A 27,726-nucleotide genomic window follows, 5' to 3' on the forward strand; every position below is an offset into this window, starting at 1 on the left:
TTACAAAATATTAATTAATATAAATGTAAATTATATTGTATTAATGTGATTAATGATGGTTAATCATACTCCACCGTTTTTTTTTTGAGATAATACCTACTCTACTGATTTAACAAAATATATTTAGTAATAATAAAAATTAATTTGGAGTTAATGTGGAGAATTTGTAAAAAGAGTAACTATAAAAACTGAGGATACCTAGATTTTTAATATGAGGTGAATTCATTAATGATGATTAAATTCCGTTTTACTAAATTCATAATTGTAATATTTATTAAAATCCACCGTTTTATTTTTTTTGTGAGATTTTATTCCACCATTTTTGCAAAATATATTAAGCAATAAAAAAATTGACTAACGTGTGGAGAATTTTTTTAAAAAAAAGGGGTAACACAAAAATTAATGTTTAATATTCATAATTTTTTATTTCAATTGTTTACCAATTATTAACTACATTACTTTCAATTATATTATTTTTTTAATTTAAATAAAATAATGTTAATCATTTATAACAATTATTTTTTTAGAAAAATAATTAATTAATAACTGAAAAAATGAATGAAATAAGTAAAAAATTTAGTTTTTTTATTATAATTTTAAAAATGTAATGATATTAGAAATTATATGTTTAATTTTTAGATTTGTAACTAAAAAAGTTACAGTTGAGTGATTTATAAAAAAAATAAAAAATAATCCATTAATAATTTAATGGTACATTAATTGAAGAGGTGAGTGATTAAAAATGATTTAATATATATTTAGGAGTTACAAAATATTAATTAATATAAATGTAAATTATATTGTATTAATGTGATTAATGATGGTTAATCATACTCCACCGTGTTTTTTTTTGAGATAATACATACTCTACTGTTTTAACAAAATATATTTAGTAATAATAAAAATTAATTTGGAGTTAATGTGGAGAATTTGTAAAAAGATTAACTATAAAAACTGAGGATACCTAGATTTTTAATGTTTGTTATTATTTTGTTTATTATTTTAAGTATAATTATAATTATTATGTTTATTATTATTATTATTTTGTTTACTATTATTGTTATTATTATTATTATTATTATTATTATTATTAATTTTTAATATAAGGATAAATTAGTAAAAACATAATTAGGGTTGGATAAATTAGTAAAAACACAATTAGGGTTTATGTTTAGAGTTGCTACCAAGGTGACATGTGGCTAGGGTTGCCATCATGACAATCTTGGATTTATATTAAGTAGATTACTCTTACTTTACCTAAAATTTAAATACATTAAGATACATTACATTTCACAATGTAACAGTTATAAATTCAATTTTTCTCTGGAAAACCAAATTTTTATTATATTTATATATTTATTCCTATCAGAAATTTTCCTTCATACCAATTTATTTGTTGTAAATTTATTTATTAATAAAAAAATTTATTATTAATTACTACAGTAGTTGTCATTTATATGAGGTTACTATCTTCATGTGTTATATTTTTCATATTCATAGTTATACTTTTATTATTTTAAAGATATGTGTAGATTTAGTTATACTAGATTCTGACCCGCGCACATTAAAATATTTTTTTAAAAAAATATAAAATATATTTATATAAAACGTGTATTATGTGATTAGTACACAATACATTTGAAATGTTGGTGAAAAGATTTTTTTTTTTAGTTTAGAAAATTATAGTGAAAGAAAAAAAATGTAGAACAAAAAAAGACATCTTTAATCTCAATTCTAAAAGCAACATCACATGAGAATGATAGTGAAGGCCGTGAGGCGATGACAGTGAATGGAGTTAAAATTCTTCCTACATAGTGGATTCAAAGAACAACACTTCAAAAATCTTTCTACATAATGGAATGGCATCAAAGAAGCAACATCTCCTGAGAATGACGACAACAGAAGTGAGATGATGATGGGGAATAGGATTAAAATTTCCCAACGTAGTGGAATCAAAGAGCGACATCACATGAGAATGTCTGGCACCCAATGGACAATGATGACGAAAGGAGTTGTTGCGAATTCAACCAACATTGATAGTCAGAAAACATGGTACACTAAGTCACTGTAAGATTGATATCGAAGGCACATACATGGAGTGGAATGAGGGGTGAGATGGAGATAAAGGGTGGCTTCTTCTTCTGGCTATATGGGGCTTAGGGCGTCGGCAACTTGATTGGGTGTTCCAAGTTTGTAAAATATTTCAAAATGAAATCCTTGTAGTTTTTCTGCCCACTTTTGCTGTTCATAAGTTTGAATAGTTGACTAACAAATTCTTCGAACTCTTTTGATCAGTATATATGTGATATTGACTGCCTATTAAATAATGACGCCATTTTTTACAGCTTCTCTGATGGAATACATTTCGCGCACGTAAACTGACAAAGCTTGTAACCGGTTGCATAGTTTCTTGATGAAGAACGTTAGGGGATATCCTTGTTGTGATAATACTACTCTAACGACCAAAGCTGAAGCATATATTTCAAGGACGAAGATCTGAGAGAAATCTGGAAAAGAAAGCACCAGAGTTGCTGTCATTTTTCTCTTTAATGTTGTAAAAGGTGATTCAGCTGATGTACTCCATGATATTTTAATGGAACACAATAAATCAGTGAGAGGAGCGGCAAAATAGGGGTGATGAAGAACAAATCATCGATAAAAACCCGTGAGGCCTAAAAAACCCTGAGTGTAGTGAGTGAACGAGGCTGCGGCTAGTCTAGGTAATCAAATTTAGGAACAGCAAAAACACATTTTGAAAATTTGGCATAAACTTGATCGAATTAAAGCAACTCTAAAATCAACTTAAAATGATAAGCATGATCATAAAGGCAAGAATTATAAGTTAGAATGTCATAAAAAAAACTAATATAAATCGTCATAAGTAAGGGATAAGCAAATAATTTATCGCCGATTGAAAAGAAATAGGAGCGTTAGTTAAGCCGACAGGCATAAACAAAAACTCACAGTGTCCGTTAAATGTTCTGAATGTAGTTTTGTGAGTATCCACTGATGTGACCCTAATTTGGTGATATCCATCTTAGAAAAAATAGTTGTTAAAACTAATTCATCAAAGAGTTCATCTATTTTAGGGATTGGGAAACTGTCGCGAACTGTGAGGGCGTTGAGCGCTTTATAATCAACGCAAATATGCCAAGTGCCATCTTTTTCTTACTAATAACACAAGGGAAGAGTAAGGGTTGTTGCTGGGTTTGATGATACCCTCTTGAAGCATGTCTTTGATAGTGGATGTCATGGCTTCTTTTTTCCAAGTGAAGGTATCCGTAAGGTTTGACATTAACGGGGGTAGTGTTTGGTAAGATGAGTATATGGTGATCATGTTGTCTAGGTGGGGGTAAGCCTTGGGGTTGCTCAAAAATTTCAGTAAAGTATTTGATAATGGTAGAAATTCTTCGGGGAAGGGAAGGTCGTAAAGAGTCAAGGGAAGTGGTGTTGTTTGATGATGGAGTTGATTCATGTTCTGAAGCAGGCTGGTAAAGGAGCAAATAGAGGGAAGCTATCGAATCTTTGTGGATGAGATGACAATGACGATTGTAGGTTGAGTGGGATGGAAGGGATTTAGGTTCATCTATAATAGTGATGTGATTTCTATTGTTTTGTAAGGATATTTTAAGGATAGAAAAATCAGCCATAAGAGGACAAAGAGTGCGTAATCATTCCATCCCATGAACTACATCAACACCTTCAATAGGAAGTAAGTGGAAAGGGATTGTAAACAAACTATTTTGTAAGGTGGCTGGGACTTGAGGGCAAAGTCTCAAGAAAATTAATTTAGAACCATTACCAACCATTACAAAAAAAATTAGGGATCTCTGAGGTGTTAGTGATTCCGGTATCGATCAGAAATGTGATTGTTAGGCCATTAATAATTCCCTAAAATTTGAGGGTCTTAGGGGGGAAATTTCCATTAGCAGCTTGAGGAGATAGTTGAAATAAAGTCTCATCTGATTCAGTTAGTGTGAAAGTGTCGTCAAAAAGTTCCATTGACTCCTCTATTATTGATTCCTCATCATCAATCAATAAGAGAAATTTGCCAGATGCACATTTATGACCAGGGATAAATTTTGCATCACAGTTGAAACATAGTCCTTGGACGCGACGCTCCTAAAGATGAATATTGGATAGACATCGAATAGGCAGTTTAGGTGTTTGTAAGAGGTTTCGTGGTTACTTTTGAAAGTGTAGCGCTTTATGTGGGTGTGTTTGGGCGATTAAAAGGGGTGTAAAAGAATAATACTCTCCCACGAGAAATAAACTTAGTTAGGAATTGAAAGTATGGACATCATCTCTGTTATGCTTGCTTGTAATGCAAACTTTTAAAGCTTCCTCTGAGTCAACAAGATTATTGTAAATAATAGCAAGTGAAAAGTTTATTTTGGTAATGTGGAGGATAATATTAAGCATGAAATTAAGGAGGCAACCGGGTTTGAGGAAGACCCTTTTACCATTTAGATATCTTAGCATGCCTCAAAATAGCAAGATGCTATCAATTAATAATTTTAAAGGCATGGTGGATAAAATTGTTAACAGAAGCAGGCATTAGCGTTCTCGGTTGTTGAGTTTTGCTGGTACAACACAACTCATTAAGAGTGTGTTGATTGCTATTGGAAATTTTTGGATGCAATGCCTGCCCGTCCCCTAGCAAGTCTTCAAGAGTGTTGAGGCAGTCAATAGATCCTTTCTTTGGGCAAGAACTAATGTTGTTACTAGGAAATCGCCTGTTGCTTGAAAAATTGCTAGATATGGCATCATTGTTTTGTTCGGGACCCAAATATATTTGTCATGTGTCTTGATTTATTCTTGATTCGGTGACCTAAAAAGGTTGCGAACTAGAAAATTAGAAGTTGGCTATGAGATCATAAGAATCCAACTTTAGATCTTTTGTGTTCCCGTGATAGAGTTGGAAATCGAACATGGATTTGTGAAACTCGTATGAATCAGAAGTCGATTCCCACAGACGGCACCATCATTTTGTTCGGGTACTAAAAATAGATGCTCTAGTTCCGTTTAGAAATCATAAATGGATGCAGTTGGATAACTGATGATCAATTATTCTCACATTATACTTTTAGTTCCGTTTAGTTCGGGAACTAAAAGTATAATGTGAGAATAATTGATTATATGGTAAATAATATCGGTCATTGTCTTAATATAGATAATAATAGATTATATTGGCCCTATATAATGTGAGAATAATTGATGGCAAGTTGAGGAACTAAACCAAAATTTTCTATAGACCTTATTGTAGTAAACTAAAAAAACTCATTACTTTTTTTTTAATAGGCAAGATTTCTATTAAAAGAGAAGAAGGCTTCTCAACCGAAATACAAGACAAAAAACCTCATCTCCCAAAACAATGGGAAGGGTGAGTATTCCATGTGGAAAATTTGCATCCTGTTCTTATCGAACTACAAGACGATAACCAAATCCACGATCTAAAAACTATAGCAGACATACATTCAACAAAGGAAGGTTTAACTTGGTTAAAAATGAACTCATTCCTAATTAACCAAATACTCCAAATAGTCTCTTACCAAACAACTTCTGCTATTTTCCTCTTCACCCTATTCTTGATCTTATCAATATTGAGAAAAAGATTCTTTAACTCCTCCACTGAGATAAACTCAGTAACATCCATCCAACAAGAAACTTTATGCCAAATATTGGTAGACTAAATTATCATTAGATAGTAGACTAAATTATAATAATTGATATTTAAATTTTTATTTGGATATAAAATTATTTTGTAGGCAATTTAAATTATGTTTGTAATTATACTATTAATTCTTTAATGTGAGAGCCAAGAAATTAAAAGAAAGAAGATTAATTGTTATTAAAATAGTTAATCATATATTACTGATTTTTTAATATAGAAATTGTTTTAAAAAAAATATTATTCTTGTTGTTATTATTAATTATTAATGTAAATTTAATTATTATTTTTATTGGTTTTATTATTATTATTATTATTATTATTATTATTATTAATAATGTAGAAATAGTATCTATTTGTTTTCACGGTATGATCATGATCTCAATTCCACCTAATATAAGTTGTCAATGACATATTTTTCCTTTTTAAAGTAAATTCATGACCTGCAATTTGTTATTTTTGTTCACCCACATTTTGAAACCACTATATTAATGATATGAATTCGGTGAATCATTCTCAATGCAATAGTGATTATTACACTTTGTTGTACATATTCCCTTTTCCGCAAAGCAGATGGGAAATCTTGTTTGTTGTGTGCAAGTTGACCAATCCAAAGTTGGTATAAAAGAAGGATTTGGAAAATTTGAAAAGGTGCTCCAACCCGGATGCCATTGTGTACCATGGTTCTTTGGAAAAAGAATTGCTGGTCACGTGACTCTTCGGCTACAGCAGTTGGATATCAAATGTGAAACCAAGACAAAGGATAATGTATTTGTCAACGTTGTTGCTTCCATTCAATACCGTGCCTTGGCAGAAAGAGCCAGTGATGCGTTTTACAAACTTACCGACACTAAAACACAACTTCAAGCTTATGTGTATGATGGTATAAACCAAAACCTTGCTTAGAATTAGATAAACATGCAATAAATAGTTTTAAAATATGTAAATGATTAGCTTTGATAATTAAAAATCTTTTCTCGTTGCAGTAATTAGGGCAAGTGTTCCAAAACTCAACTTGGACGATGCTTTTGAGCAAAAAAATGAAATTGCAAAAGTTGTGGAACAAGAACTCGAGAAGGTTTGTTTGTTGTTACAATTAGTATCTATTGATAAGGTGAATTGAGATTTTGTTTTGTGTAACTTTGAACCCTCTCCACAGGCTATGTCAGCTTATGGATATGAAATTGTTCAAACACTCATTACTGATATAGAGCCTGATGAGCATGTGAAACGAGCTATGAATGAAATCAATGCAGGTAATTTTTTTTAACCATGAGATGCCACTCAACGCAGCATAGTTATTTGAATGAATGCCTATCTTTTCTTTTCCATGGTGCATAATGCATGTATGGAAAACCATGTAGGATACTTGTAATATACAAGCTTTTATTCTTAATCTAGTTTTGTCCTAAATTTAATTTTGTTGCCATTACTTTGTCCTTTGGTTTGTTTAGCATGTTTCTCTACCCCGGAATATCTGCTTTGTCCATGGATTGCCATATTTTTTTTATATTGTTTTATATCTTTGATCAGCTGCAAGAATGAGAGTTGCATCTAATGAGAAAGCAGAGGCTGAAAAGATATTACAAATTAAGCGGGCTGAGGGGGAAGCTGAGTCAAAATATCTCTCTGGGATGGGTATTGCTCGCCAACGTCAAGCCATTGTGGATGGTTTGAGAGACAGTGTGATTGGATTTTCTGTTAATGTACCAGGCACAACTGCAAAAGATGTCATGGATATGGTTCTTGTGACACAGTACTTCGATACGATGAAAGATATCGGCGCTAACTCCAAGTCTTCTGCTGTGTTCATTCCACATGGACCTGGTGCTGTTCGTGATGTAGCTAGCCAAATCCGTGACGGACTTCTTCAGGGTTCTCTACCTCATCAGTAGCTTTTAGTTCTCGTATTTCGTCCATAATTTATTATTGTTGAATTATTTTTCATCCTAAAACATATCTTTGAATGCAATTTTTCTTATACTTAACATACACAATTTCATATTTGTTGTGAATTAATTTTTTTAATATTATTTTGCATAATACTTTAGTTTTGAGTATAAATTATTTCTTACGGAAAAAACTATCAATTCTTTAGTTTATATCTATCTAAGTTTTTTTTATCATAACTAAAATAAAATTTAAAAATGGATTACGTTTTACACTTATACATATTTAATAGTATAGATTATTTTCCATTTAAAAAATATCAATTCTTTAGTTTATTTTCAACGAAAAAAATTAATGCCCTCCAAATCAAATTAAATAAAAAACATTTTAAATGGAATCCGATCTACATTTGAACGTCTATTAAAATGTATTATTTCTCATACAATAATTTTAGGATTACGTCTATATATTTATTCGTATGTGTAATTTACTTTTATAAAAATGACTTAGAGAAAAGGGAGTGTAAAATAGTTTTACACTGTCAACCAATCACAACCATGTATGCAATTCTATCACACTTTTATTTTTAAAATTTTTTAATGACATAACAAATTGTTTGTTTTCTATTGGATGACAGTGAAAAACCGTTTTACACTGTCAGTGCATATCCATTAAACTTAATAACTTATTACAAATTTTTTTATGAACTAATAAAATCTAATTATTATTTATTATTACCATAGTGGTATTTAATTGAAATTACTATCCTGATCCGATATATTTTGAAAATTGATAGTTATGTTATTTTTTAAGATATCCATAGATTTAGTTATATAAACAAATGCATTCCGACCACTTTATTCATTATAAAATTATTTATTTATTAATTAAATTGCAGATTATTATTTAGACAATCCTCCAACTCTTAATTAAATTAATATCTTACATATATTTATTATTATAGACTTGTTTCATTTTAATTACAAAAAAAATTGTGTGTGTAACTTACACAATTCTTAGTTGATTTTCAACTAAAAACAACTAGAAGTATGGCCCGTGCGTTGCACGGGATTTATTTATCTTTACCTCAAATATTATTTTAAATAATATATATTTTAGTAAATTTAATTACATATAATTTATACTCATAATAATAATAATAATAATAATAATAATAATAATTAATATTATGAATTTACATTTTGGTGTTTTCCGTGGAATTTTATAAATCAAAGACAGCATGAAAACTATTATGAATTTATTAAAATCTTACTAAATAAGTATAACATGTTTTCAAATTGTTACCTCCAATTTAAAAATACACTTATTTTTTATTTTATACAATATATTTTTATCTCACATATTTCATATTTTGTGGTCTACTATTCTCTTTACATTATATTTAAAATTGAATAATTAATAAAAAAAATACAATCTACAAAATACTTATTACAAAATATAATACAATTGAGATTCTGAAAAAGATTGAAAAAAAATTCTATTATTCTTGTAATACAGTGTTACATATATATATATATATATATATATATATATATATATATATATATATATATATATATATATATATATATAGAGAGAGAGAATTTTTCTCATTCTATATAATAAAATATTTTATAGTAAAAGGTTTTTAATCCAAGTTCCTAACAAAGCAAACATAAAATGTAATTAAGTTAAAAATATAATCATATTCAATACAATCAACTTAAAAAAAATATAAATTTTTTAAATATAACATAATATAAATATGTTTAATGCCAGAATTTTATTATAGTAATACTGAATATTATAAAAAAATATATATATTTCTTCTTTTATTTTGGTAAGGTAGAGAGGGTCAAGACCCAAAATATAAAAATAAAAAAACTACAAAAGAACAACTGGCATGCATCTAAATCTCTCAAACTATATAATTGGTAGCATGTTACATCCGATAAAACTTTGTAGGATATGTAATTGGTTTGCCAGTTTGTCAATGTATCTATTCCATTCGCTTTATGTATGTAAATAATAAAAGCATATGGAGACTTTTATTATGCGTTGTATTTGTGCAATGAGGTATAATAGTACTCTAACCTTCAAGTTAATTTCAATTTTGCCACCCAAAATTTCATACTGGAGTTATCATGGAAGGATATCTACAAACAACAAAACAACAATAAAACAAAAAATTTATCATGTAAAATAAAAATACAAAATACAGTATGTTAATGTTATGTTTTCAATATTAAACATTGTTAGTCATTTTGACTAATCTACTTAAAAAATTATCTGTGTGAAGAGATGACTAAATGTAGATATGTGTATGATGAGATGGCCAAATAGAAATAATGAAGGAGGTATTTATAAAGAATAACAAAAATATTAATATAAATATGATTTAATATATATTTGGGAGTTACAAAATATTAATTAATATAAATGTAAATTATATTGTATTAATGTGATTAATGATGGTTAATCATACTCCACCGTTTTTTTTGAGATAATACGTACTCTACTGATTTAACAAAATATATTTAGTAATAATAAAAATTAATTTGGAGTTAATGTGGAGAATTTGTAAAAAGAGTAACTATAAAAACTGAGGATACCTAGATTTTTAATATGAGGTGAATTCATTAATGATGATTAAATTCCGTTTTACTAAATTCATAATTGTAATATTTATTATAATCCACCGTTTTATTTTTTTTTGTGAGATTTTATTCCACCGTTTTTGCAAAATATATTAAGCAATAAAAAAATTGACTAACGTGTGGAGAATTTTTTTAAAAAAAAGGGGTAACACAAAAATTAATGTTTAATATTCATAATTTTTTATTTCAATTGTTTACCCATTATTAACTACATTACTTTCAATTATATTATTTTTTTAATTTAAATAAAATAATGTTAATCATTTATAACAATTATTTTTTAGAAAAATAATTAATTAATAACTGAAAAAATGAATGAAATAAGTAAAAAATTTAGTTTTTTTATTATAATTTTAAAAATGTAATGATATTAGAAATTATATGTTTAATTTTTAGATTTGTAACTAAAAAAGTTACAGTTGAGTGATTTATAAAAAAAATAAAAAATAATCCATTAATAATTTAATGGTACATTAATTGAAGAGGTGAGTGATTAAAAATGACTTAATATATATTTGGGAGTTACAAAATATTAATTAATATAAATGTAAATTATATTGTATTAATGTGATTAATGATGGTTAATCATACTCCACCGTGTTTTTTTTGAGATAATACGTACTCTACTGTTTTAACAAAATATATTTAGTAATAATAAAAATTAATTTGGAGTTAATGTGGAGAATTTGTAAAAAGATTAACTATAAAAACTGAGGATACCTAGATTTTTAATGTTTGTTATTATTTTGTTTATTATTTTAAGTATAATTAGAATTATTATGATTATTATTATTATTATTTTGTTTACTATTATTGTTATTATTATTATTATTATTATTATTATTATTATTATTATTATTATTATTAATTTTTAATATAAGGATAAATTAGTAAAAACATAATTAGGGTTGGATAATTAGTAAAAACACAATTAGGGTTTATGTTTAGAGTTGCTACCAAGGTGACATGTGGCTAGGGTTGCCATCATGACAACCTTGGATTTATATTAAGTAGATTACTCTTACTTTACCTAAAATTTAAATACATTAAGATACATTACATTTCACAATGTAACAGTTATAAATTCAATTTTTCTCTAGAAAACCAAATTTTTATTATATTTATATATTTATTCCTATCAGAAATTTTCCTTCATACCAATTTATTTGTTGTAAATTTATTTATTAATAAAAAAATTTATTATTAATTACTACAGTAATTGTCATTTATATGAGGTTATTATCTTCATGTGTTATATTTTTCATATTCATAGTTATACTTTTATTATTTTAAAGATATATGTAGATTTAGTTATACTAGATTCTGACCCGCGCACATTAAAATATTTTTTAAAAAAAATATAAAATATATTTATATAAAACGTGTATTATGTGATTAGTACACAATACATTTGAAATGTTGGTGAAAAGATTTTTTTTTTTAGTTTAGAAAATTATAATGAAAGAAAAAAAATGTAGAACAAAAAAAGACATCTTTAATCTCAATTCTAAGAGCAACATCACATGAGAATGAAAGTGAAGGCCGTGAGGCGATGACAGTGAATGGAGTTAAAATTCTTCCTACATAGTGGATTCAAAGAACAACACTTCAAAAATCTTTCTACATAATGGAATGGCATCAAAGAAGCAACATCTCCTGAGAATGACGACAACAGAAGTGAGATGATGATGGGGAATAGGATTAAAATTTCCCAACGTAGTGGAATCAAAGAGCGACATCACATGAGAATGTCTGGCACCCAATGGACAATGATGACGAAAGGAGTTGTTGCGAATTCAACCAACATTGATAGTCAGAAAACATGGTACACTAAGTCATTGTAAGATTGATATCGAAGGCATATACATGGAGTGGAATGAGGGGTGAGATGGAGATAAAGGGTGGCTTCTTCTTCTGGCTATATGGGGCTTAGGGCGTCGGCAACTTGATTGGGTGTTCCAAGTTTGTAAAATATTTCAAAATGAAATCCTTGTAGTTTTTCTGCCCACTTTTGCTATTCATAAGTTTGAATAGTTGACTAACAAATTCGTCGAACTCTTTTGATCAGTATATATGTGATATTGACTGCCTATTAAATAATGACGCCATTCTTTACAGCTTCTCTGATGGAATACATTTCGCGCACGTAAACTGACAAAGCTTGTAACTGGTTGCATAGTTTCTTGATGAAGAACGTTAGGGGATATCCTTGTTGTGATAATACTACTCTAACGACCAAAGCTGAAGCATATATTTCAAGGACGAAGATCTGAGAGAAATCTGGAAAAGAAAGCACCAGAGTTGCTGTCATTTTTTTCTTTAATGTTGTAAAAGCTGATTCAGCTGATGTACTCCATGATATTTTAATGGAACACAATAAATCAGTGAGAGGAGCGGCAAAATAGGGGTGATGAAGAACAAATCATCGATAAAAACCCGTGAGGCCTAAAAAACCCTGAGTGTCGTGAGTGAACGAGGCTGCGGCTAGTCTAGGTAATCAAATTTAGGAACAGCAAAAACACATTTTGAAAATTTGGCATAAACTTGATCGAATAAAAGCAACTCTAAAATCAACTTAAAATGATAAGCATGATCATAAAGGCAAGAATTATAAGTTAGAATGTCATAAAAAAAACTAATATAAATCGTCATAAGTAAGGGATAAGCAAATAATTTATCGTCGATTGAAAAGAATTAGGAGCGTTAGTTAAGCCGACAGGCATAAACAAAAACTCACAGTGTCCGTTAAATGTTCTGAATGTAGTTTTGTGAGTATCCACTGATGTGACCCTAATTTGGTGATATCCATCTTAGAAAAAATAGTTGTTAAAACTAATTCATCAAAGAGTTCATCTATGGTAGGGATTGGGAAACTGTCGCGAACTGTGAGGGCGTTGAGCGCTTTATAATCAACGCAAATATGCCAAGTGCCATCTTTTTTCTTACTAATAACACTGGGGAAGAGTAAGGGTTGTTGCTGGGTTTGATGATACCCTCTTGAAGCATGTCTTTGATAGTGGATGTCATGGCTTCTTTTTTCCAAGTGAAGGTATCCGTAAGGTTTGACATTAACGGGGGTAGTGTTTGGTAAGATGAGTATATGGTGATCATGTTGTCTAGGTGGGGGTAAGCCTTGGGGTTGCTCAAAAATTTCAGTAAAGTATTTGATAATGGTAGAAATTCTTTGGGGAAGGGAAGGTCGTAAAGAGTCAAGGGAAGTGGTGTTGTTTGATGATGGAGTTGATTCATGTTCTGAAGCAGGCTGGTAAAGGAGCAAATAGAGGGAAACTATCGAATCTTTGTGGATGAGATGACAATGACGATTGTAGGTTGAGTGGGATGGAAGGGATTTAGGTTCATCTATAATAGTGATGTGATTTCTATTGTTTTGTAAGGATATTTTAAGGATAAAAAATCAGCCATAAGAGGACAAAGAGTGCGTAATCATTCCATCCCATGAACTACATCAACACCTTCAATAGGAAGTAAGTGGAAAGGGATTGTAAACAAACTATTTTGTAAGGTGGCTGGGACTTGAGGGCAAAGTCCCAAGAAAATTAATTTAGAACCATTACCAACCATTACAAAAAAAATTAGGGATCTCTGAGGTGTTAGAGATTCCGGTATCGATCAGAACTGTGACTGTTAGGCCATTAATAATTCCCTAAAATTTGAGGGTCTTAGGGGGGAAATTTCCATTAGCAGCTTGAGGAGATAGTTGAAATAAAGTCTCATCTGATTCAGTTAGTGTGGAAGTGTCGTCAAAAAGTTCCATTGACTCCTCTATTATTGATTCCTCATCATCAATCAATAAGAGAAATTTGCGAGATGCACATTTATGACCAGGGATAAATTTCGCATCACAGTTGAAACATAGTCCTTGGACGCGACGCTCCTAAAGATGAATATTGGATAGACATCAAATAGGCAGTTTAGGTGTTTGTAAATGGTTTCGTGGTTACTTTTGAAAGTGTAGAGCTTTATGTGGGTGTGTTTAGGCGATTAAAAGGGGTGTAAAAGAATAATACTCTCCCACGAGGAATAAACTTAGTTAGGAATTGAAAGTATGGACATCATCTCGTATGCTTGCTTGTAATGCAAACTTTTAAAGCTTCCGCTGAGTCAACAAGATTATTGTAAATAATAGCAAGTGAAAAGTTTATTTTGGTAATGTGGAGGATAATATTAAGCATGAAATTAAGGAGGCAACCGGGTTTGAGGAAGACCCTTTTACCATTTAGATATCTTAGCATGCCTCAAAATAGCAAGATGCTATCAATTAATAATTTTAAAGACATGGTGGATAAAATTGTTAACAGAAGCAGGCATTAGAGTTCTCGGTTGTCGAGTTTTGCTGGTACAACACAACTCATAAAGAGTGTGTTAATTGCTATTGGAAATTTTTGGATGCAATGCCTGCCCGTCCCCTAGCAAGTCTTCAAGAGTGTTGAGGCAGTCAATAGATCCTTTCTTTGGGCAAGAACTAATGTTGTTACTAGGAAATCGCCTGTTGCTTGAAAAATTGCTAGATATGGCATCATTGTTTTGTTCGGGACCCAAATATATTTGTCATGTCTTGATTTATTCTTGATTCGGTGACCTAAAAAGGTTGCGAACTAGAAAATTAGATGTTGGCTATGAGATCATAAGAATCCAACTTTAGATCTTTTGTGTTCCCGTGATAGAGTTGGAAATCGAACATGGATTTGTGAAACTCGTATGAATCAGAAGTCGATTTCCACAGACGACACCATCATTTTGTTCGGGTACTAAAAATAGATGCTCTAGTTCCGTTTAGAAATCATAAATGGATGCAGTTGGATAACCGATGATCAATTATTCTCACATTATACTTTTAGTTCCGTTTAGTTCGGGAACTAAAAGTATAATGTGGGAATAATTGATTATATGGTAAATAATATCGGTCTTTGTCTTAATATAGATAATAATAGATTATATTGGCCCTATATAATGTGAGAATAATTGATGGCAAGTTGAGGAACTAAACCAAAATTTTCTATAGACCTTATTGTAGTAAACTAAAAAAACTCATTACTTTTTTTAATAGGCAAGATTTCTATTCTATTAAAAGAGAAGAAGGCTTCTCAACCGAAATACAAGACAAAAAACCTCATCTCCCAAAACAATGGGAAGGGTGAATATTCCATGTGGAAAATTTGCATCCTGATCTTATCGAACTACACGACGATAACCAAATCCACGATCTAAAAACTATAGCAGACATACATTCAACAAAGAAAGGCTTAACTTGGTTAAAAATGAACTCATTCCTAATTAACCAAATACTCCAAATAGTCTCTTACCAAACAACTTCTGCTATTTTCCTCTTCACCCTATTCTTGATCTTATCAATATTGAGAAAAAGATTCTTAAACTCCTCCACTGAGATAAACTCAGTAACATCCATCCAACAAGAAACTTTATGCCAAATATTGGTAGACTAAATTATCATTAGATAGTAGACTAAATTATAATAATTGATATTTAAATTTTTATTTGCATATAAAATTATTTTGTAGGCAATTTAAATTATGTTTGTAATTATACTATTAATTCTTTAATGTGAGAGGCAAGAAATTAAAAGAAAGAAGATTAATTGTTATTAAAATAGTTAATCATATATTACTGATTTTTTAATATAGAAATTGTTTTAAAAAAAATATTATTCTTGTTGTTATTATTAATTATTAATGTAAATTTAATTATTATTTTTATTGGTTTTATTATTATTATTATTATTATTATTATTATTATTATTAATAATAATGTAGAAATAGTATCTATTTGTTTTCACGGTATGATCATGATCTCAATTCCACCTAATATAAGTTGTCAATGACATATTTTTCCTTTTTAAAGTAAATTCATGACCTGCAATTTGTTATTTTTGTTCACCCACATTTTGAAACCACTATATTAATGATATGAATTCGGTGAATCATTCTCAATGCAATAGTGATTATTACACTTTGTTGTACATATTCCCTTTTCCGCAAAGCAGATGGGAAATCTTGTTTGTTGTGTGCAAGTTGACCAATCCAAAGTTGGTATAAAAGAAGGATTTGGAAAATTTGAAAAGGTGCTCCAACCCGGATGCCATTGTGTACCATGGTTCTTTGGAAAAAGAATTGCTGGTCACGTGACTCTTCGGCTACAGCAGTTGGATATCAAATGTGAAACCAAGACAAAGGATAATGTATTTGTCAACGTTGTTGCTTCCATTCAATACCGTGCCTTGGCAGAAAGAGCCAGTGATGCGTTTTACAAACTTACCGACACTAGAACACAACTTCAAGCTTATGTGTATGATGGTATAAACCAAAACCTTGCTTAGAATTAGATAAACATGCAATAAATAGTTTTAAAATATGTAAATGATTAGCTTTGATAATTAAAAATCTTTTCTCGTTGCAGTAATTAGGGCAAGTGTTCCAAAACTCAACTTGGACGATGCTTTTGAGCAAAAAAATGAAATTGCAAAAGTTGTGGAACAAGAACTCGAGAAGGTTTGTTTGTTGTTACAATTAGTATCTATTGATAAGGTGAATTGAGATTTTGTTTTGTGTAACTTTGAACCCTCTCCACAGGCTATGTCAGCTTATGGATATGAAATTGTTCAAACACTCATTACTGATATAGAGCCTGATGAGCATGTGAAACGAGCTATGAATGAAATCAATGCAGGTAATTTTTTTTAACCATGAGATGTCACTCAACGCAGCATAGTTATTTGAATGAATGCCTATCTTTTCTTTTCCATGGTGCATAATGCATGTATGGAAAACCATGTAGGATACTTGTAATATACAAGCTTTTATTCTTAATCTAGTTTTGTCCTAAATTTAATTTTGTTGCCATTACTTTGTCCTTTGGTTTGTTTAGCATGTTTCTCTACCCCGGAATATCTGCTTTGTCCATGGATTGCCATATTTTTTTTATATTGTATTATATCTTTGATCAGCTGCAAGAATGAGAGTTGCATCTAATGAGAAAGCAGAGGCTGAAAAGATATTACAAATTAAGCGGGCTGAGGGGGAAGCTGAGTCAAAATATCTCTCTGGGATGGGTATTGCTCGCCAACGTCAAGCCATTGTGGATGGTTTGAGAGACAGTGTGATTGGATTTTCTGTTAATGTACCAGGCACAACTGCAAAAGATGTCATGGATATGGTTCTTGTGACACAGTACTTCGATACGATGAAAGATATCGGCGCTAACTCCAAGTCTTCTGCTGTGTTCATTCCACATGGACCTGGTGCTGTTCGTGATGTAGCTAGCCAAATCCGTGACGGACTTCTTCAGGGTTCTCTACCTCATCAGTAGCTTTTAGTTCTCGTATTTCGTCCATAATTTATTATTGTTGAATTATTTTTCATCCTAAAACATATCTTTGAATGCAATTTTTCTTATACTTAACATACACAATTTCATATTTGTTGTGAATTAATTTTTTTAATATTATTTTGCATAATACTTTAGTTTTGAGTATAAATTATTTCTTACGGAAAAAACTATCAATTCTTTAGTTTATATCTATCTAAGTTTTTTTTATCATAACTAAAATAAAATTTAAAAATGGATTACGTTTTACACTTATACATATTTAATAGTATAGATTATTTTTCATTTAAAAAATATCAATTCTTTAGTTTATTTTCAACGAAAAAAATTAATGCCCTCCAAATCAAATTAAATAAAAAACATTTTAAATGGAATCCGATCTACATATGAACGTCTATTAAAATGTATTATTTCTCATACAATAATTTTAGGATTACGTCTATATATTTATTCGTATGTGTAATTTACTTTTATAAAAATGACTTAGAGAAAAGGGAGTGTAAAATAGTTTTACACTGTCAACCAATCACAACCATGTATGCAATTCTATCACACTTTTATTTTTAAAATATTTTAATGACATAACAAATTGTTTGTTTTCTATTTGATGACAGTGTAAAACTGTTTTATACTGTCAGTGCATATCCATTAAACTTAATAACTTATTACAAATTTTTTTATGAACTAATAAAATCTAATTATTATTTATTATTACCATAGTGGTATTTAATTGAAATTACTATCCTGATCCGATATATTTTGAAAATTGATAGTTATGTTATTTTTTAAGATATCCATAGATTTAGTTATATAAACAAATGCATTCCGACCACTTTATTCATTATAAAATTATTTATTTATTAATTAAATTGCAGATTATTATTTAGACAATCCTCCAACTCTTAATTAAATTAATATCTTACATATATTTATTATTATAGACTTGTTTCATTTTAATTACAAAAAAAATTGTGTGTGTAACTTACACAATTCTTAGTTGATTTTCAACTAAAAACAATTACTCTTTACCTAAAATTTAAATACATTAAGATACATTACATTTCACAATGTAACAGTTATAAATTCAATTTTTCTCTGGAAAACCAAATTTTTATTATATTTATATATTTATTCCTATCAGAAATTTTCCTTCATACCAATTTATTTGTTGTAAATTTATTTATTAATAAAAAAATTTATTATTAATTACTACAGTAGTTGTCATTTATATGAGGTTACTATCTTCATGTGTTATATTTTTCATATTCATAGTTATACTTTTATTATTTTAAAGATATATGTAGATTTAGTTATACTAGATTCTTACCCGCGCACATTAAAATATTTTTTTAAAAAAATATAAAATATATTTATATAAAACGTGTATTATGTGATTAGTACACAATACATTTGAAATGTTGGTGAAAAGATTATTTTTTTTTAGTTTAGAAAATTATAGTGAAAGAAAAAAAATGTAGAACAAAAAAAGACATCTTTAATCTCAATTCTAAGAGCAACATCACATGAGAATGATAGTGAAGGCCGTGAGGCGATGACAGTGAATGGAGTTAAAATTCTTCCTACATAGTGGATTCAAAGAACAACACTTCAAAAATCTTTCTACATAATGGAATGGCATCAAAGAAGCAACATCTCCTGAGAATGACGACAACAGAAGTGAGATGATGATGGGGAATAGGATTAAAATTTCCCAACGTAGTGGAATCAAAGAGCGACATCACATGAGAATGTCTGGCACCCAATTGACAATGATGACGAAAGGAGTTGTTGCGAATTCAACCAACATTGATAGTCAGAAAACATGGTACACTAAGTCACTGTAAGATTGATATCGATGGCATATACATGGAGTGGAATGAGGGGTGAGATGGAGATAAAGGGTGGCTTCTTCTTCTGGCTATATGGGGCTTAGGGCGTCGGCAACTTGATTGGGTGTTCCAAGTTTGTAAAATATTTCAAAATGAAATCCTTGTAGTTTTTCTGCCCACTTTTGCTGTTCATAAGTTTGAATAGTTGACTAACAAATTCTTCGAACTCTTTTGATCAGTATATATGTGATATTGACTGCCTATTAAATAATGACGCCATTTTTTACAGCTTCTCTGATGGAATACATTTCGCGCACGTAAACTGACAAAGCTTGTAACCGGTTGCATAGTTTCTTGATGAAGAACGTTAGGGGATATCCTTGTTGTGATAATACTACTCTAACGACCAAAGCTGAAGCATATATTTCAAGGACGAAGATCTGAGAGAAATCTGGAAAAGAAAGCACCAGAGTTGCTGTCATTTTTCTCTTTAATGTTGTAAAAGGTGATTCAGCTGATGTACTCCATGATATTTTAATGGAACACAATAAATCAGTGAGAGGAGCGGCAAAATAGGGGTGATGAAGAACAAATCATCGATAAAAACCCGTGAGGCCTAAAAAACCCTGAGTGTAGTGAGTGAACGAGGCTGCGGCTAGTCTAGGTAATCAAATTTAGGAACAGCAAAAACACATTTTGAAAATTTGGCATAAACTTGATCGAATAAAAGCAACTCTAAAATCAACTTAAAATGATAAGCATGATCATAAAGGCAAGAATTATCAGTTAGAATGTCATAAAAAAAACTAATATAAATCGTCATAAGTAAGGGATAAGCAAATAATTTATCGCCGATTGAAAAGAAATAGGAGCGTTAGTTAAGCCGACAGGCATAGACAAAAACTCACAGTGTCCGTTAAATGTTCTGAATGTAGTTTTGTGAGTATCCACTGATGTGACCCTAATTTGGTGATATCCATCTTAGAAAAAATAGTTGTTAAAACTAATTCATCAAAGAGTTCATCTATGGTAGGGATTGGGAAGTTGTCACGAACTGTGAGGGCGTTGAGCGCTTTATAATCAACGCAAATATGCCAAGTGCCATCTTTTTTCTTACTAATAACACTAGGGAAGAGTAAGGGTTGTTGCTGGGTTTTATGATACCCTCTTGAAGCATGTCTTTGATAGTGGATGTCATGGCTTCTTTTTTCCAAGTGAAGGTATCCGTAAGGTTTGACATTAACGGGGGTAGTGTTTGGTAAGATGAGTATATGGTGATCATGTTGTATAGGTGGGGTAAGCCTTGGGGTTGCTCAAAAATTTCAGTAAAGTATTTGATAATGGTAGAAATTCTTTGGGGAAGGGAAGGTCATAAAGAGTCAAGGGAAGTGGTGTTGTTTGATGATGGAGTTGATTCATGTTCTGAAGCAGGCTGGTAAAGGAGCAAATAAAGGGAAGCTATCGAATCTTTGTTGATGAGATGACAATGACGATTGTAGGTTGAGTGGGATGAAAGGGATTTAGGTTCATCTATAATAGTGATGTGATTTCTATTGTTTTGTAAGGATATTTTAAGGATAGAAAAATCAGCCATAAGAGGACAAAGAGTGCGTAATCATTCCATCCCATGAACTACATCAACACCTTCAATAGGAAGTAAGTGGAAAGGGATTGTAAACAAACTATTTTGTAAGGTGGCTGGGACTTGAGGGCAAAGTCCCAAGAAAATTAATTTAGAACCATTACCAACCATTACAAATAAAATTAGGGATCTCTGAGGTGTTAGTGATTCCGGTATCGATCAGAACTGTGACTGTTAGGCCAATAATAATTCCCTAAAATTTGAGGGTCTTAGGGGGGAAATTTCCATTAGCAGCTTGAGGAGATAGTTGAAATAAAGTCTCATCTGATTCAGTTAGTGTGAAAGTGTCGTCAAAAAGTTCCATTGACTCCTCTATTATTGATTCCTCATCATCAATCAATAAGAGAAATTTGCCAGATGCACATTTATGACCAGGGATAAATTTTGCATCACAGTTGAAACATAGTCCTTGGACGCGACGCTCCTAAAGATGAATATTGGATAGACATCAAATAGGCAGTTTAGGTGTTTGTAAGAGGTTTCGTGGTTACTTTTGAAAGTGTAGCGCTTTATGTGGGTGTGTTTGGGCGATTAAAAGGGGTGTAAAAGAATAATACTCTCCCACGAGGAATAAACTTAGTTAGGAATTGAAAGTATGGACATCATCTCTGTTATGCTTGCTTGTAATGCAAACTTTTAAAGCTTCCTCTGAGTCAACAAGATTATTGTAAATAATAGCAAGTGAAAAGTTTATTTTGGTAATGTGGAGGATAATATTAAGCATGAAATTAAGGAGGCAATCGGGTTTGAGGAAGACCCTTTTACCATTTAGATATTTTAGCATGCCTCAAAATAGCAAGATGCTATCAATTAATAATTTTAAAGGCATGGTGGATAAAATTGTTAACAGAAGCAGGCATTAGAGTTCTCGGTTGTTGAGTTTTGCTGGTACAACACAACTCATTAAGAGTGTGTTGATTTCTATTGGAAATTTTTGGATGCAATGCCTGCCCGTCCCCTAGCAAGTCATCAAGAGTGTTGAGGCAGTCAATAGATCCTTTCTTTGGGCAAGAACTAATGTTGTTACTAGGAAATCGCCTGTTGCTTGAAAAATTGCTAGATATGGCATCATTGTTTTGTTCGGGACCCAAATATATTTGTCATGTCTTGATTTATTCTTGATTCGGTGACCTAAAAAGGTTGCGAACTAGAAAATTAGAAGTTGGCTATGAGATCATAAGAATCCAACTTTAGATCTTTTGTGTTCCCGTGATAGAGTTGGAAATCGAACATGGATTTGTGAAACTCGTATGAATCAGAAGTCGATTCCCACAGAAGACACCATCATTTTGTTCGGGTACTAATAATAGATGCTCTAGTTCCGTTTAGAAATCATAAATGGATGCAGTTGGATAACTGATGATCAATTATTCTCACATTATACTTTTAGTTCCGTTTAGTTCGGGAACTAAAAGTATAATGTGAGAGTAATTGATTATATGGTAAATAATATCGGTCATTGTCTTAATATAGATAATAATAGATTATATTGGCCCTATATAATGTGAGAATAATTGATGGCAAGTTGAGGAACTAAACCAAAATTTTCTATAGACCTTATTGTAGTAAACTAAAAAAACTCATTACTTTTTTTTAATAGGCAAGATTTCTATTAAAAGAGAAGAAGGCTTCTCAACCGAAATACAAGACAAAAAACCTCATCTCCCAAAACAATGGGAAGGGTGAGTATTCCATGTGGAAAATTTGCATCTTGTTCTTATCGAACTACAAGACGATAACCAAATCCACGATCTAAAAACTATAGCAGATATACATTCAACAAAGGAAGGTTTAACTTGGTTAAAAATGAACTCATTCCTAATTAACCAAATACTCCAAATAGTCTCTTACCAAACAACTTCTGCTATTTTCCTCTTCACCCTATTCTTGATCTTATCAATATTGAGAAAAAGATTCTTTAACTCCTCCACTGAGATAAACTCAATAACATCCATCCAACAAGAAAGTTTATGCCAAATATTGGTAGACTAAATTATCATTAGATAGTAGACTAAATTATAATAATTGATATTTAAATTTTTATTTGCATATAAAATTATTTTGTAGGCAATTTAAATTATGTTTGTAATTATACTATTAATTCTTTAATGTGAGAGGCAAGAAATTAAAAGAAAGAAGATTAATTGTTATTAAAATAGTTAATCATATATTACTGATTTTTTAATATAGAAATTGTTTTAAAAAAAATATTATTCTTGTTGTTATTATTAATTATTAATGTAAATTTAATTATTATTTTTATTGGTTTTATTATTATTATTATTATTATTATTATTATTATTATTATTATTATTATTAATGTAGAAATAGTATCTATTTGTTTTCACGGTATGATCATGATCTCAATTCCACCTAATATAAGTTGTCAATGACATATTTTTCCTTTTTATAGTAAATTCATGACCAGCAATTTGTTATTTTTGTTCACCCACATTTTGAAACCACTATATTAATGATATGAATTCCGGATGGGAAATCTTGTTTGTTGTGTGCAAGTTGACCAATCCAAAGTTGGTATAAAAGAAGGATTTGGAAAATTTGAAAAGGTGCTCCAACCCGGATGCCATTGTGTACCATGGTTCTTTGGAAAAAGAATTGCTGGTCACGTGACTCTTCGGCTACAGCAGTTGGATATCAAATGTGAAACCAAGACAAAGGATAATGTATTTGTCAACGTTGTTGCTTCCATTCAATACCGTGCCTTGGCAGAAAGAGCCAGTGATGCGTTTTACAAACTTACCGACACTAGAACACAACTTCAAGCTTATGTGTATGATGGTATAAACCAAAACCTTGCTTAGAATTAGATAAACATGCAATAAATAGTTTTAAAATATGTAAATGATTAGCTTTGATAATTAAAAATCTTTTCTCGTTGCAGTAATTAGGGCAAGTGTTCCAAAACTCAACTTGGACGATGCTTTTGAGCAAAAAAATGAAATTGCAAAAGTTGTGGAACAAGAACTCGAGAAGGTTTGTTTGTTGTTACAATTAGTATCTATTGATAAGGTGAATTGAGATTTTGTTTTGTGTAACTTTGAACCCTCTCCACAGGCTATGTCAGCTTATGGATATGAAATTGTTCAAACACTCATTACTGATATAGAGCCTGATGAGCATGTGAAACGAGCTATGAATGAAATCAATGCAGGTAATTTTTTTTAACCATGAGATGTCACTCAACGCAGCATAGTTATTTGAATGAATGCCTATCTTTTCTTTTCCATGGTGCATAATGCATGTATGGAAAACCATGTAGGATACTTGTAATATACAAGCTTTTATTCTTAATCTAGTTTTGTCCTAAATTTAATTTTGTTGCCATTACTTTGTCCTTTGGTTTGTTTAGCATGTTTCTCTACCCCGGAATATCTGCTTTGTCCATGGATTGCCATATTTTTTTTATATTGTATTATATCTTTGATCAGCTGCAAGAATGAGAGTTGCATCTAATGAGAAAGCAGAGGCTGAAAAGATATTACAAATTAAGCGGGCTGAGGGGGAAGCTGAGTCAAAATATCTCTCTGGGATGGGTATTGCTCGCCAACGTCAAGCCATTGTGGATGGTTTGAGAGACAGTGTGATTGGATTTTCTGTTAATGTACCAGGCACAACTGCAAAAGATGTCATGGATATGGTTCTTGTGACACAGTACTTCGATACGATGAAAGGTATCGGCGCTAACTCCAAGTCTTCTGCTGTGTTCATTCCACATGGACCTGGTGCTGTTCGTGATGTAGCTAGCCAAATCCGTGACGGACTTCTTCAGGGTTCTCTACCTCATCAGTAGCTTTTAGTTCTCGTATTTCGTCCATAATTTATTATTGTTGAATTATTTTTCATCCTAAAACATATCTTTGAATGCAATTTTTCTTATACTTAACATACACAATTTCATATTTGTTGTGAATTAATTTTTTTAATATTATTTTGCATAATACTTTAGTTTTGAGTATAAATTATTTCTTACGGAAAAAACTATCAATTCTTTAGTTTATATCTATCTAAGTTTTTTTTATCATAACTAAAATAAAATTTAAAAATGGATTACGTTTTACACTTATACATATTTAATAGTATAGATTATTTTTCATTTAAAAAATATCAATTCTTTAGTTTATTTTCAACGAAAAAAATTAATGCCCTCCAAATCAAATTAAATAAAAAACATTTTAAATGGAATCCGATCTACATATGAACGTCTATTAAAATGTATTATTTCTCATACAATAATTTTAGGATTACGTCTATATATTTATTCGTATGTGTAATTTACTTTTATAAAAATGACTTAGAGAAAAGAGAGTGTAAAATAGTTTTACACTGTCAACCAATCACAACCATGTATGCAATTCTATCACACTTTTATTTTTAAAATTTTTTAATGACATAACAAATTGTTTGTTTTCTATTGGATGAAAGTGTAAAACTGTTTTACACTGTCAGTGCATATCCATTAAACTTAATAACTTATTACAATTTTTTTTATGAACTAATAAAATCTAATTATTATTTATTATTACCATAGTGGTATTTAATTGAAATTACTATCCTGATCCGATATATTTTGAAAATTGATAGTTATGTTATTTTTTAAGATATCCATAGATTTAGTTATATAAACAAATGCATTCCGACCACTTTATTCATTATAAAATTATTTATTTATTAATTAAATTGCAGATTATTATTTAGACAATCCTCCAACTCTTAATTAAATTAATATCTTACATATATTTATTATTATAGACTTGTTTCATTTTAATTACAAAAAAAATTGTGTGTGTAACTTACACAATTCTTAGTTGATTTTCAACTAAAAACAATTACTCTTACTTTACCAAAAATTTAAATACATTAAGATACATTACATTTCACAATGTAACAGTTATAAATTCAATTTTTCTCTGGAAAACCAAATTTTTATTATATTTATATATTTATTCCTATCAGAAATTTTCCTTCATACCAATTTATTTGTTGTAAATTTATTTATTAATAAAAAAATTTATTATTAATTACTACAGTAATTGTCATTTATATGAGGTTATTATCTTCATGAGTTATATTTTTCATATTCATAGTTATACTTTTATTATTTTAAAGATATATGTAGATTTAGTTATACTAGATTCTGACCCGCGCACATTAAAATATTTTTTTAAAAAAATATAAAATATATTTATATAAAACGTGTATTATGTGATTAATACACAATGCATCTGAAATGTTGGTGAAAAGATTTTTTTTAGTTTAGAAAATTATAGTGAAAGAAAAAAAATGTAGAACAAAAAAAGACATCTTTAATCTCAATTCTAAGAGCAACATCACATGAGAATGATAGTGAAGGCCGTGAGGCGATGACAGTGAATGGAGTTAAAATTCTTCCTACATAGTGGATTCAAAGAACAACACTTCAAAAATCTTTCTACATAAAGGAATGGCATCAAAGAAGCAACATCTCCTGAGAATGACGACAACAGAAGTGAGATGATGATGGGGAATAGGATTAAAATTTCCCAACGTAGTGGAATCAAAGAGCGACATCACATGAGAATGTCTGGCACCCAATGGACAATGATGACGAAAGGAGTTGTCGCGAATTCAACCAACATTGATAGTCAGAAAACATGGTACACTAAGTCACTGTAAGATTGATATCGAAGGCATATACATGGAGTGGAATGAGGGATGAGATGGAGATAAAGGGTGGCTTCTTTTTCTGGCTATATGGGGCTTAGGGCGTCGGCAACTTGATTAGGTGTTCCAAGATTGTAAAATATTTCAAAATGAAATCCTTGTAGTTTTTCTGCCCACTTTTGCTGTTCATAAGTTTGAATAGTTGAACTAACAGATTCTTCGAACTCTTTTGATCAGTATATATTTGATATTGACTGCCAATTAAATAATGACACATTTTTTACAGCTTCTCTGATGGAATACATTTCGCGCACGTAAACTGACAAAGCTTGTAACCGGTTGCATAGTTTCTTGATGAAGAACGTTAGGGGATATCCTTGTCGTGATAATACTACTCTAACGACCAAAGCTGAAGCATATATTTCAAGGACGAAGATCTGAGAGAAATCTGGAAAAGAAAGCACCAGAGTTGCTGTCATTTTTTTCTTTAATGTTGTAAAAGCTGATTCAGCTGATGTACTCCATGATATTTTAATGGAACACAATAAATCAGTGAGAGGAGCGGCAAAATAGGGGTGATGAAGAACAAATCATCGATAAAAACCCGTGAGGCCTAAAAAACCCTGAGTGTCGTGAGTGAACGAGGCTGCGGCTAGTCTAGGTAATCAAATTTAGGAACAGCAAAAACACATTTTGAAAATTTGGCATAAACTTGATCGAATAAAAGCAACTCTAAAATCAACTTAAAATGATAAGCATGATCATAAAGGCAAGAATTATAAGTTAGAATGTCATAAAAAAAACTAATATAAATCGTCATAAGTAAGGGATAAGCAAATAATTTATCGTCGATTGAAAAGAATTAGGAGCGTTAGTTAAGCCGCCAGGCATAAACAAAAACTCATAGTGTCCGTTAAATGTTCTGAATGTAGTTTTGTGAGTATCCACTGATGTGACCCCAATTTGGTGATATCCATCTTAGAAAAAATAGTTGTTAAACCTAATTCATCAAAG

The 27,726-nt window shown here is 30.3% G+C and overlaps 3 protein-coding genes across 3 annotated transcripts; all 3 read left to right on the plus strand.

Moving 5' to 3' along the window:
* Nucleotides 1-2,510: 2,510 nt before the first annotated feature.
* LOC131635591 (hypersensitive-induced reaction 1 protein-like) lies at nucleotides 2,511-7,566 on the plus strand. The gene is made up of 5 exons (XM_058906224.1): nucleotides 2,511-2,519; nucleotides 6,245-6,554; nucleotides 6,658-6,749; nucleotides 6,831-6,927; nucleotides 7,205-7,566. The coding sequence occupies exons 2-5, from the start codon at nucleotides 6,245-6,247 to the stop codon at nucleotides 7,564-7,566; spliced, it is 861 nt and encodes a 286-aa protein (XP_058762207.1). The 5' UTR covers nucleotides 2,511-2,519.
* An 8,661-nt stretch (nucleotides 7,567-16,227) lies between these two features.
* On the plus strand, nucleotides 16,228-17,562 carry LOC131635588 (hypersensitive-induced response protein-like protein 1). The gene is made up of 4 exons (XM_058906222.1): nucleotides 16,228-16,550; nucleotides 16,654-16,745; nucleotides 16,827-16,923; nucleotides 17,201-17,562. The coding sequence occupies exons 1-4, from the start codon at nucleotides 16,241-16,243 to the stop codon at nucleotides 17,560-17,562; spliced, it is 861 nt and encodes a 286-aa protein (XP_058762205.1). The 5' UTR covers nucleotides 16,228-16,240.
* A 5,978-nt stretch (nucleotides 17,563-23,540) lies between these two features.
* On the plus strand, nucleotides 23,541-24,862 carry LOC131635589 (hypersensitive-induced response protein-like protein 1). The gene is made up of 4 exons (XM_058906223.1): nucleotides 23,541-23,850; nucleotides 23,954-24,045; nucleotides 24,127-24,223; nucleotides 24,501-24,862. The coding sequence occupies exons 1-4, from the start codon at nucleotides 23,541-23,543 to the stop codon at nucleotides 24,860-24,862; spliced, it is 861 nt and encodes a 286-aa protein (XP_058762206.1).
* Nucleotides 24,863-27,726: the final 2,864 nt, after the last annotated feature.

This window comes from Vicia villosa, unplaced genomic scaffold (assembly GCF_029867415.1).
Source record: "Vicia villosa cultivar HV-30 ecotype Madison, WI unplaced genomic scaffold, Vvil1.0 ctg.001514F_1_1, whole genome shotgun sequence".
Classification (NCBI taxonomy): domain Eukaryota; kingdom Viridiplantae; phylum Streptophyta; class Magnoliopsida; order Fabales; family Fabaceae; genus Vicia; species Vicia villosa.

Bases quoted from the DNA above. Each gene is read 5' to 3' on its own strand.
- LOC131635589 (XM_058906223.1), top strand. From the start codon at position 23,541: ATGGGAAATCTTGTTTGTTGTGTGCAAGTTGACCAATCCAAAGTTGGT. The intron at 23,851-23,953 runs GTATAAACCAAA...TTCTCGTTGCAG, and splicing joins TCAAGCTTATGTGTATGATG to TAATTAGGGCAAGTGTTCCA. The intron at 24,224-24,500 runs GTAATTTTTTTT...ATCTTTGATCAG, and splicing joins TATGAATGAAATCAATGCAG to CTGCAAGAATGAGAGTTGCA.
- LOC131635591 (XM_058906224.1), top strand. From the start codon at position 6,245: ATGGGAAATCTTGTTTGTTGTGTGCAAGTTGACCAATCCAAAGTTGGT. The intron at 6,555-6,657 runs GTATAAACCAAA...TTCTCGTTGCAG, and splicing joins TCAAGCTTATGTGTATGATG to TAATTAGGGCAAGTGTTCCA. The intron at 6,928-7,204 runs GTAATTTTTTTT...ATCTTTGATCAG, and splicing joins TATGAATGAAATCAATGCAG to CTGCAAGAATGAGAGTTGCA.
- LOC131635588 (XM_058906222.1), top strand. From the start codon at position 16,241: ATGGGAAATCTTGTTTGTTGTGTGCAAGTTGACCAATCCAAAGTTGGT. The intron at 16,551-16,653 runs GTATAAACCAAA...TTCTCGTTGCAG, and splicing joins TCAAGCTTATGTGTATGATG to TAATTAGGGCAAGTGTTCCA. The intron at 16,746-16,826 runs GTTTGTTTGTTG...CCCTCTCCACAG, and splicing joins TGGAACAAGAACTCGAGAAG to GCTATGTCAGCTTATGGATA.